We start from the raw sequence: 13,251 nt of genomic DNA, 5'->3' as shown, positions 1-13,251 counted from the left end.
GGACCAAGAGAAATTGGGATTCACACTATAAAGTCAGCTTTTCATCCTGAAAAGGTTGCACATCAATAGCATGCAGATTTTCAGATGCCCAAATAACACTATTATGGATATTAACCATGGAGTTAAAAATATGCTTTGCAGATCAAAGAATAGTGCTAAGCCATCCATAAAGATCATTCAATTTTGAAAAGCAAATAGTTAGCATAATCATCTCTGTTTCTGTAATCACATGGTATCAATTGTTAAAGGCATTTACTTTTGTAAGAATGAAGGTACAATGCATACTTCATAATTTTTAAAATACTTGATTTAGGTAGTTGATATACTTAGCAGTTTCTAGTACAATTTTTTTGATTTTAGGTCTTCCAGAGTATTTAGCATTTTTAACACTGCCTGTTTTCTCAAACTTTTTAATAAGAGAAGACAAAGTGGCTGGAGAACAAGGCTCAAACATTTTTTATATGATTTTCTTTTTGAAAGCTATGTGCATTAAATCCATTTTGATAGTAATAAATAGTAAATTTGAACTCTTCCTGAAGAGAGTCGTTTTTTAGCTAAAATATACAAACGCTTTAATGTTTTTAATACAAAGTTTAACTTGCAGAAAGTGTCTCCCCAAAAACTTTGCTAAATTTATATTTCTCTAGTATTAGGTAGATATTTATAATTTTTAAAATTTAAACATTTTGTGTTATTTTATGACAACCCTGTATATAAAAATCAGAGCAAATATATTTGTTTTTAGATCTAAAATTAATAAACTAATTAAATAATTTTAATGCTATTATAATCTTAACATACATAATGAATATACATAAACGATACAGTGAATAAAATAAAGATACAAATTTACTATTTTCTTTTTTATTGATAAGTCACACCTTTTTAATTGTATAATGATCATACAATGGTACTAAACATACAATATTTGATACATTTTTTAACATTAATGTTATGTTATGAAAATAATAAGATTTTTGTTATCTTTATCATTTATTTAGAATCTAAGTAAATTTCATTGTAGAAGAAAAGTATTATATGTATGACTATTGCATATCTGATTAATCATATTTTCTATTCAAAATCAAAAGTTAAAAATTGCTTGAATTATTACTAGACTTCCTAAAATGTTATTATATGATTAGAATGCTACAGTACTATAAATAGACTATGTTTCAGTGATAATACAGTATATTGAGAATAATTAGTATAATATAATTATTCTAATCACTTAACTATCTGATAAGCAATTAATAGCAATCTAGTATAATTTAGCAAATTGTTAATTATTCATTTATATTAAAATCAGAATATTTATTAATTATATATCTCACAATCATTTAATTTTTTTAGTAAATTCAATATTTTTTCTAAGTAAAGGATTTGATCTGATTAAAATAAAAGATCAATGCTTTTATACATTACTAATGTAACTTACACTTTAAGTCTTAGAGCTGTTCTGCTGCAGTTCAAGATGTTTTTGAGTTTTATATTTCTTCTTTGGCCTCTTTTCATCTTTTCATTTGATTGGTATTCTAATATTAATTGGGAAGCCAATACTCATCCTTTTTCAAAATATGGTCCATCTATTTTTTCTGACAGGTTTTAATATTGTCTACTATATTATTAACCCCTAATTTAGCCGATATCTATTTTTCATTTGCGAGAGTAATTTGGACAGGTCTAATAGATATCTCAGAAAGCTTATGTGAGTGGTTACTACTTTTGGGAATTTCTGTTGTTTAGGACTCAAGTCTTGCTACTATATGAGAGAACAGCTTGAGACTAATATTATGTAAATTTAATTTAGTTTGAAACAGACATTTATTTCCTAAATTGATATTTTATTGTTCCATTTTATTTGACTCTACTATATTTCTGTATTTTATCTGTCATATTTTTTTTTTATTTGATATGAAAGTCACCAAGTAATTGAATCTATATCTGTTTTTATTATTTTTCCTTCAACTTCAAGATTTGTGCTGTATTTTTGCAATGTATTTCTGTTCAGTTATTGATGTGGAAATTGTCATATCGTTAGCAATTTTAATTAATGTATTATACTGGCTGTCTGTGAGTCATTCTATGATTAGGCTTCAACTGATCATCAGTATATAGAATGATTTATATTTTATCTCTAGGTATACACCAATTATTTTTAGAAATAATTAGTACATGTCTGTAATATGAAATGTAATATAAATGTTCAAATCTTTGGAGAATAAAAATTTGATTAGTTAAATCAAACAGAATACATGACATGCAAATAAATAAAATTTGTCTGACATATACATAGCCACTTCATTTAGCATAACCATATCTTTTCAGAATATATATTAAGATTAAAATAACATTCAAAGCAATTAAAATAATTAATCAAACAGATTAATTAATACATTTAATTATTGTTTGATTAATAAACACTGGTGTAGAAAGTATTTAATGGCACTTATATAACTTAAACTTTGTTCTATAATTATGTTAAAATAACCAGAAATAAAATCTGACAATAAAGATGACAGATAAATAAGTCTATGATCTTTAGAGAATTTACTATAAAGATTATTATATTCTTTAAATTCTCTTGATATATTCAGAATTTTATTATAATGTAAAATTACTTTTTCAAAAAAATTAAAGTGAATTTTTTAAAATTATTATTATTATTGATACAAAATGATTTATAGTATAAATTATTTCCTACTTTAAATTGTTTTGTATTTTATTTAAAATAAGTTTTTTTATGATATTAATTAATTTATTGATGATAAAAATTAAATATTAATTTATGAAGCACTAAAAAGTGATTCATTTCATAATTTTCAAAATTGTTCAAAATTTTCAGAGGAAAAATTTTAAAATTATAATTAGAAAAGAATATATTTAATAATAACAACATTTAAAAGTTTTTATTTCTCTGAAAATTCCTGATATTGAATATATAATAATATTATAAAATTAAGTTATTCTACGGATAAAATTATTTAGACTTATTTATATTAAGTATCATATTAATAAGTATCATTAAGTAATAATTTTTAAAATGTTAGAAAATAAAATTAATTTGGATTAAAGAAAAATTACAAACTATTAAATATTTATTACAAAAAATTTTTTAATCAGTAAATATATTATATTTGGTCAATATTAAAATAAATTATAAATAAGTGAATAACTTAAAATAAATTGGAAAATACAATAAAAAAAAAGGGAGAATTTTTTCTAATACATGTCATGTTATATCAATAGGCTCATACAGGAGAAGTGGATACATTAAATGCATTAAAAGAACTGTACATATATATAACTAGGTATAGTGAACAGGTATGTTTTTCATTTCAGTTTACTGTTGTTTTTTAATGATTTTATAGATATAATTATTATAATTAAAAAATATAGACTTGCATATATACAGTGAAACCTGTCTATAATAGAACCTGTATATAGCAAAAACCTGTCATTAGCAGAAAATTTCTTCAGTTCCTTGAATTTTGGAATTTTGTGCAAAAATTAATGTAAATTAAACTCTGTATAGTGAAACTTGTCTAATGCAGAAACAGAAAGGAAAATCAGGTCATACAATTGAAAAATAGTAACCTTTATCCAATTTAACACAAATTTAACAAGAGGTTTACAAAGCCTAGCATTTATAAATCATAAAAAAGTCAAAAATTACACATACCCAATACAGAACAGCAAAATATGACTACTGTATATACAGTAATTTTATTGGGATTTGAACAGAAAGATTTTGCATATTTTAATTAACAGCTGTTTTTACTTAACATAAATATATGATGTAATTATAAGTTGTGAATAAATTTCACAACTTTATTATTATATACTGTATATATTTAAGTTTTGTAAAGGATATCACACTATACAAACAGTAATAAATACTCATACTGTGTATGGAGAAGATGCTTCTAAACTCTGACTGTGTCAAATGTGGTTTTGAAAGTATTGTTTGGGAAATTTTGAACTAAAGGATACAAAACATACAGGTCCCACAAAAGTTGCTGAAGAGAAATTGTGGGAAGAAATTGTTAAAGATTGACGAATAACAACTCATGAATTTGCACAGACAAGTATTGTTGAAACACTTCATCCACTTGAAATGGTTGTAAAACATGGTGATGATTGTGTTCCACATGCAGTTTGTTTTTTTTTTTCCACTTATGAATAAAACAAACTGAATTGAGTATAATTTTGTCTGATGAAGGTAGGCAGCTAAAAGGTTTTATTTTATTTTTAAATTGGTTACTCATTTTTATCCTAAAGAACTTTTTTATGGGTAAATAAAAAAAAATTCAAGTTAAAATCAAAATGTTTGTTATTAACCAAAAATTTGTTCTAGCAGGTGGTGATTGTTCGGTCGAGTACCGAGGTACCACTGTATTTGATTAATGCAATTTTGATATACAAGGTAACATTGAGAAATTTATTAATTGCATTAACAAAGGGATACTTATAATAGGTAACCTGTATATTAGAGTACCTAGATTATCAGAGTAGCGACACACAAGTCATCACCACCATGTTCTGGCAACTGTCATCACGTGGCCTATGGGTTTACATTAAGAAATGACAATTATTACAATTTAATAAAGCATTTTATTTTTTTTTTATTCAAGAATATGATGAATGTATGAATCTTACAGGCTCAATAAGTTTTAACTCTTTAGCATTAGTATTTTTAAATAAAACTTTTGTTTACTTATTCAAAAAACTTCTAAATCAAAATTTCAAACGTTATTTTAAAGCAAACATAAGAAATCATCAGTAGTTAATGAAATTGATATTCGGCTTGTCAAAACTACTACTGTATTTTCTAATTTGACAGGATTTAATGTTTGAATATACAACGTACTGTACATGTGCTTATGCAATATGCAAAGGTAAAGCTGGGCATTGGCCTGACATAACTCCTCTCTGTAATAGCTAAAAAGATTCAAATAAAATCAAATACTGGCCAAATCTTTTATGTCTGTATAGACTGTAAGTATGGCCATAGCAAAAGAAGTAGCAGTGGCATACTAAAAGACAATAGTTTAAAATCAGTATTAATTATTTTAATTTGGGTTTCTAGTTACAATACAAACATAAGTTACTTACAAAACAAGATGAAATTGCTTGAGAGTAACTTTTTCTTGAGAAGACAGTCTAAGACTACTTTTGAAGCATCTTATAAGATTTTAAGTTCTAACATAAGGTTTGAAGTTCTAACAAAAAGTAATTAAACCATGTCTTCTAACATGTTATGTTTTGCCAAGAGATGTGGCAATATCTTGGAGAGGAATACCTGTATAATTTTCTAAATATGAACACCAGAAAAATAAGTCTTTCCTCTAGTTCAGTGTTTTTCAACCTTCTTGAATACGCTTCTTGTTTTGCAACCTTCTTGAATATTTTTTTTTTTACAAGTTAAAAAAATTCTGGCGACCCCCAGGCCATATTAAAACTATGTCAGTGATTGTAAAAACTACGTATTTAATTTTCTTTCTGTTGAGACCTAAATATCGATCGAAAAACCAATTGTACTTTAAAATAAACAGGCATAGCCTTCTCAATGAAATTATAGTTTTTTTTATTGTAGTGTAGAACCTACAAACACTTGTCTTTTTTTTACCTGCGACCCCCTGTGTAAGGCTTTGCGACCCCTTTGGGGGTCGCGACCCACAGGTTGAAAAACACTGCTCTAGTTTTCTTCTTGACAAGGTACATAAACTTTACTTTGTATTCATCAAAGTCAATACTAATAATTTGTCCAACATCATGTCAGACACTTGACTTTATAATGTTACAATATTGTTGGAACTTTACAATGACAAAATCTTCAACTGCTGTTGTGGCACTTTCTTCTGTTGCATATTCATTAAGAGATAACTGTCCTTTGGAATCTAAACTTCGGTCAGAAGTTACAATATATTTTTTTTAGACTAGTCTTTGAGCAAGTTTGGCTTTTCTTTCTTTTTGTGTTATCATGGAATTTTATGTTTAGAACACAAAGGGATGCATTTACTCCACTGACATGATCAAACTTTCATCAGGTAAATGTATTCTAGCTTGTCATGACAAAGCACATGGACAAAATATTTCACAAATACTTCATTTTAAATGCAAAAATTACTGTATTTGCACCCTATCAAATGAAAAGAGCTAATTTATCCAGACTTTTTAAACCATGTTGCAACCATGGAAGCAGCCATTGTGAAACCAGCTCAAATACTATCAATACCTGTACCTATGAGTTACACATCACTGTATCGTACATAGGGTATCAGCTTAATTTTGATTGGTTGATGAGATATTGTGGAAAAATGCAGTTACCCCATAGATGCACTTACTCCATCTGAACTTAATTGTATTGGTTTATATATATATATATTAATTAATTTGTAATGATATATTTTAATAATACTTTATTTGAATTTTCAATTTTGTATTTGATTAATTTTGGTTTCAATTAATATATTTTTATATAATTTTAGATTTTAGAAGCCTTAGATGATGATCCAAGCTGTCAAAGAATACATCTTGCTCAAAAATTGGATAATGTTGCCTGTATATTAAATGGTGAAGACACAGCAATATGCTGATTTTTACTGTCTGCATCAGACTCTATCATGCAAGTGCTCCAAATCTAATCATGTCTGGAACAGCATACTTAAGGATCCAGCATCACCGTGTCTGGCCGGTCGGGTTTCGGCGAGCTGTGCGTGTTATTTTAAGTGCCCAAAAATCTCATTAAAATACCACATCCTGTGGTAGAGTGCCAAGAAGAGAATACTCTACAATTCCATATACGAACAGGCCATGCAAATCCTGCCACTATCAATACAGGAGCATAGTTTCTTTCCTTGCCTGCTTGCTGATCCTTTGTATTTAACAGGAAGAGAAACAATAACAATCCACATCTTGAGGTTTCTTACTACAGAAACCATGTAATATATGTGCAATGGATCAATCATACATTCTCTCTTGTGAACGTTTATTTTCAATCATTTTCACAAAAACTGAATTGTATAGCAAAGGGTGACTTTAAAAGTAGCACCCTTACATCTTCAGACTTAATCAACATAATGGCATTACTTGATGTGATGATGCTGCAACACTATGCACTGAAACTTTTTCCAATTGCTTGTGAATATCTTTCATTTTATCACAAACTAGATCATATTGTCATACTTCTTGTATTTAATGTACTTACATAAGCAGAAAATCTTCCTGCTATAAGCTTCTAAATAGCCTTGGCTTCTGTGCAAAGGAATCATTATATATATTAAGATCGTAATGGTATTTATAGACAGTAATCTTAAAAAAATTGATTTGTTTGAAAATTTAATATTTAAGGCAGTTTTTTAATAGCCTTAAAGAGTTTTTATACTCATCACATTAAGTTCCAGTCATACGTAATATTTCATGTTATGTCATATTGTTACTTTTATAAATTTTCAAAAGTCTTTATAACTAAAACAAACTTCCATTTCTATAATTCCAGAATTTTTAAAGTAATATTTGGACAATTAAACAATTAAATAAAAAGAAAATACGTTGGAATATCACGGCAAATCAAATTTCGGAATTAACAGTGTTAGTAAATAGACAGAAATGTACATTGTTGTGACATTAGCAGGAAATTGTACAGCAAGAGATCATTGTTTGCAAGTGTTGGTATGATGTGTACAAAAATTAAAATTAGGCACTTTTAGGTATTATGCATCAAAATTGAATAGCAAATTTAAAAATAAGGAACATTCTTTCCTTTCTTGTATAATAAGTATGAATTTTTCTAAATTATTTAAGTGATGAATGAAAAATATCACTTAGGATGATAATATCCAGCCATATAGAACCTCAACTGTTTGCACAAAAAACAAATAAAATTGGGAGGCCAAAATTTAAGTTCTATCTATGCAGTATAGCTTGCTGCACTAGCCTCAATTTTGGCTCTTTACATACAGGGTGATCTTATCTTATTGAGCCAATACAAAATGCTAAAATAAAAGAAAATTAAAAAAAAAGAGAGGCAGCACTTCCACTGTCCATCAATCACTTAATTAGTAGATAGTTGACAATTGTTGGTATCCATAATTTTTCAGGTGGAAGATATGTTGGTTACTGTGCAAAACATGTCAATACTGACAATGTTTGCTGGTATATAAAGGTGTGCTTCATTTCTGGAAGGTCTTGGCAGTAGAGCTGCCAAGGTTGAAGAGTATTTTTTATATGCCGAATGTTTCTACGTCCTCCATAACATGAAATGATGCCAATAAATTTTATTGAAGAAACATTTTATGACTCTGTCTAGTACTTTTTAAAATGTGATTTTTCTTTAATCAGAAAAAAATGAAAATTTATTGTGACATACATCTACATCAATATAACCTTATTTATTTATAATAAAGATCATAATTTATTCATTAATAATTATTTTTTATTATTTTAATATGATTACTGGTGATATCTCCATGTATTTACTACTGACTGATATACAAAACAGTAAAGGACTACATTTGGTTTTTTTTTCTATTTTTTTAAAATATTGGTATCTTTTACACTATTATTCTACATAATATTTTAAATTATTTTATAAAAATATCTGCAAATGTCCATTTTGCACAACCTATTGACTAATATTTGGGTGGACATTAATGATGATTAAATAACTTAATTTTAGTTTTTATGAAAGTAAAGTATTGATTAAAATAATATATTTAATTCTGAAATTATTTTTTAGGTAGACTTTAGATATTTCAAAATATTTAAAGTCTACCTAGATATTTATTTGCAAACTTACTCACAAAATTATGATACTTTTACAGTTTAAATTTATTCACCTTATTTATTAATATTAATAAAGTAAAAAGATATTTGCTTTGAAAAATAGTCAAATACTTTTATTAAAAAATAGTTATATTTTTACATAATGACTTTTATAAATCTTTAATCATTCTATTTTCATATATACAATAGAGTTTATTGATACAAGGGCCAATTCCCTCAAGTTGCATCATATTCATACCTACTTCTACATAATTTAAATAATAGTAAAACTCATGAAAGAAGATTAAATATTTAAACATTGTGCATATTCAAAACTTAAATAAAGATTATTTCATTCTATATTTGAATAAAATATGTTCTTTTATATTAATTTATATTTACCAATTAATAAACTAAACTGCAAATATAAATTAAAGAAAGTTGTTTAAAATGCTATATTTCTTCATTTTTTAAAAATTGTTTAAGGATTGAATTAATTATAAATAAATTACTAAAAACTATAAATTTATAAAGGCGTAAATGCTAGAAATTACAATTATTTGATTTTAATTTCTGGTAGAAATGTTAGCGAGAGAGATTCCGAATATTTAAAGAGCCGTAAATGTCGACCCTAAAGTTGAATTTTTGGGGAATTTCAAAAGCTATTTGAAGCATTATTCGTGTCTACAGACAGTCAAATATTTGTAATGCTAAGCACTCCAATTGATTTTTCAAAGTTTCCGTTAAACCTTTGTTAGCGATATCATCTACAATACGAAACAAATATTCGTCTTTCTAACATTAAATTATATCCTTGCGTATATTTGTAACGTTTCGTTAGTTTTATTAATCAAATAACTTAGATTCATAAATCTCATCAATGGCAAGAAGACTAAAGTTTAGTTTGTCCATCCAAACTTCCAGCAAATATTAGAAGATGCATACAATCCTCTAGTCTAGTGTTTACTACAGTATAAAGATCCTTTAAAAATATGAATATATTTATTTATAAAATAGAAACTTATTTAAAGTTGTCATTTTTAACATAAAAAAAAGCAAAGATGTTAAGATATTTTACAAAATCTGTACATTTTATAGAAAAATTTATATTTCTATAGAAATAACAAGTGCAAGTTCATAAACAGAGATTGGAGTTAGAAGTAGGCTATACAAAAATATTTTATGTACCCAGTTGGAATAACATATAATAGGAGGGTAGTTTACGATTTCCTTCCTAATATATATTCTTGGAAGTAATCTTCAAGACAAGGAAGACTGAGAAGGAACAGTTGTGAATAATAAATATGCAAATCTTTATGTTAATCAATTCTTTCCACCCTATGCCCAGTCGCTTAGTCAGAGTTCGTCCCAATCGAAGTTAACGACTAATTTGATTGAACGCCCTTCATTTTCTTAACAAAATTATTGATTTTCTACAAAACAACTCTCCTTTAACATCACTCGATAATGTACTCGACGATTTCGATGTTAAAAATAACCAGAAATTATTATTACTTTAATCGTCAACCGATCATTATCGAACACGATTATCCTTCTACGATACATTAAAAATAATAATCCGAATATCTTATTAAAATTATCTCAATTACGATATCTTATTTATGCATTTCGAAACAAATTTGTATCTTATTTAACTAGTCGGTGGCGTAATTATTTAGCAAAACTAACAGCAGTAATTATAAAATCTATTAAAACCTCGCATGGCAGATGCTATATGAATATGTTGTTTAATTTAATCTGCCAGTAATACAGTTATAGCCCCTCATTTTCGAATATAGTACAGTGTAACGTTTATTCATTGCGTACAGTGTCGAAGGCATTCCAATTTTCGACACGTTACTATAGTAATAAATGGATTTAGCCTATTGACATTTAACATTCGAGTAGCGAATTAGCCTGTAGACCTACCAAGATATGATTTTATGTATAATTATTTGTTTTACCCGTGGATATTAAGCGAACAATTCTGTTACAGGCTATGTAAAGGCTCGATAAACAGAGTACAATTTAACTTTCAATTAAATTAAGTGCCTTTTTTTTTTGTTGACAAGTCAATACTCGAAAGGTTAAAAAAAATTAGAACTTAAACGTTAAAAAAAATCAAATTTCGCGAACAAATGGGTAACTAAACAATTAAAAGTACACATTTAACACAATTTACCATTTCTATAATTCCAGAATTTTTAAAGTAATATTTGGACAATTAAACAATTAAATAAAAAGAAAATACGTTGGAATATCACGGCAAATCAAATTTCGGAATTAACAGTGTTAGTAAATAGACAGAAATGTACATTGTTGTGACATTAGCAGGAAATTGTACAGCAAGAGATCATTGTTTGCAAGTGTTGGTATGATGTGTACAAAAATTAAAATTAGGCACTTTTAGGTATTATGCATCAAAATTGAATAGCAAATTTAAAAATAAGGAACATTCTTTCCTTTCTTGTATAATAAGTATGAATTTTTCTAAATTATTTAAGTGATGAATGAAAAATATCACTTAGGATGATAATATCCAGCCATATAGAACCTCAACTGTTTGCACAAAAAACAAATAAAATTGGGAGGCCAAAATTTAAGTTCTATCTATGCAGTATAGCTTGCTGCACTAGCCTCAATTTTGGCTCTTTACATACAGGGTGATCTTATCTTATTGAGCCAATACAAAATGCTAAAATAAAAGAAAATTAAAAAAAAAGAGAGGCAGCACTTCCACTGTCCATCAATCACTTAATTAGTAGATAGTTGACAATTGTTGGTATCCATAATTTTTCAGGTGGAAGATATGTTGGTTACTGTGCAAAACATGTCAATACTGACAATGTTTGCTGGTATATAAAGGTGTGCTTCATTTCTGGAAGGTCTTGGCAGTAGAGCTGCCAAGGTTGAAGAGTATTTTTTATATGCCGAATGTTTCTACGTCCTCCATAACATGAAATGATGCCAATAAATTTTATTGAAGAAACATTTTATGACTCTGTCTAGTACTTTTTAAAATGTGATTTTTCTTTAATCAGAAAAAAATGAAAATTTATTGTGACATACATCTACATCAATATAACCTTATTTATTTATAATAAAGATCATAATTTATTCATTAATAATTATTTTTTATTATTTTAATATGATTACTGGTGATATCTCCATGTATTTACTACTGACTGATATACAAAACAGTAAAGGACTACATTTGGTTTTTTTTTCTATTTTTTTAAAATATTGGTATCTTTTACACTATTATTCTACATAATATTTTAAATTATTTTATCAACTGCTGTTGTGGCACTTTCTTCTGTTGCATATTCATTAAGAGATAACTGTCCTTTGGAATCTAAACTTCGGTCAGAAGTTACAATATATTTTTTTTAGACTAGTCTTTGAGCAAGTTTGGCTTTTCTTTCTTTTTGTGTTATCATGGAATTTTATGTTTAGAACACAAAGGGATGCATTTACTCCACTGACATGATCAAACTTTCATCAGGTAAATGTATTCTAGCTTGTCATGACAAAGCACATGGACAAAATATTTCACAAATACTTCATTTTAAATGCAAAAATTACTGTATTTGCACCCTATCAAATGAAAAGAGCTAATTTATCCAGACTTTTTAAACCATGTTGCAACCATGGAAGCAGCCATTGTGAAACCAGCTCAAATACTATCAATACCTGTACCTATGAGTTACACATCACTGTATCGTACATAGGGTATCAGCTTAATTTTGATTGGTTGATGAGATATTGTGGAAAAATGCAGTTACCCCATAGATGCACTTACTCCATCTGAACTTAATTGTATTGGTTTATATATATATATATTAATAAATAAATATGAATAGTGAGGAACCAGTAAAAAATAAGTTTTCCAAGTTGTCATCAGATCCTTCATGGACTATGTAAATAAATTGACGGATCCTATTAAACTAGCGCTCGAAAGTTATACAGCTCTCGGGCTATCATCTGGATAAAGTGGATAGCCGGATTGCTGGAGGTTGCGCCAAAGGTACCGAAATATAACTCTCCTGTAATATAAACTAAATCTATTTCTAGTAAATATCGGGGATTTATATTTCTTTGATAACATATAGATCGTTGATGAAGTGTTTAAATCGATTTCGTCGTCGTCTAACAGCATAATAAGCTTATAACACGATAGTAATAGATTAGAAGTAATATTTTAAATTGTAAGATATCTGGCACCATTACTCGAAGTTGGCTCTTGTAACGATCAAAAAAAAATATTTGGTACAGATGGCTCATTTCCGATTTTAACTCGGTTGACAAGAGTTAAAGTGGTCGAGTTGAGTCGAGATTGAAGAAATTGAGTTCTAGCTCATAATGGAGCTCTATAGGATTTAACGGTAATCGATAAATGGATGACCAAACTTTCGTGTTTCTTCGATGTGTTGTCTGATTTCTTCTATATTTTAACTATTTTAAATGTATTTTGTTAAAAGTGGA

The 13,251-nt window shown here is 27.4% G+C and overlaps 1 protein-coding gene across 1 annotated transcript in view; it reads left to right on the top strand.

Annotated features, from left to right (window-relative positions):
* Positions 1 to 8,378, top strand: part of LOC111639369 (plexin-B-like) — a 163,673-nt gene extending 155,295 nt beyond the window's left edge. The window contains exons 33-34 of the mRNA XM_023385244.1: positions 3,250 to 3,324; positions 6,492 to 8,378. Coding sequence (XP_023241012.1) covers positions 3,250 to 3,324; positions 6,492 to 6,599 — 183 coding nt within the window. The 3' untranslated portion in view covers positions 6,600 to 8,378. The remainder of the gene's footprint in view (positions 1 to 3,249; positions 3,325 to 6,491) is intronic.
* The last annotated feature ends 4,873 nt before the right edge of the window (positions 8,379 to 13,251 follow it).

Source organism: Centruroides sculpturatus, unplaced genomic scaffold (assembly GCF_000671375.1).
Source record: "Centruroides sculpturatus isolate CEXI.00-Female unplaced genomic scaffold, Cexi_2.0 scaffold213, whole genome shotgun sequence".
Lineage (NCBI taxonomy): Eukaryota > Metazoa > Arthropoda > Arachnida > Scorpiones > Buthidae > Centruroides > Centruroides sculpturatus.
Note: the sequence above shows the minus strand (reverse complement) of the source record. Positions and strands in the feature narration are given on the sequence as shown.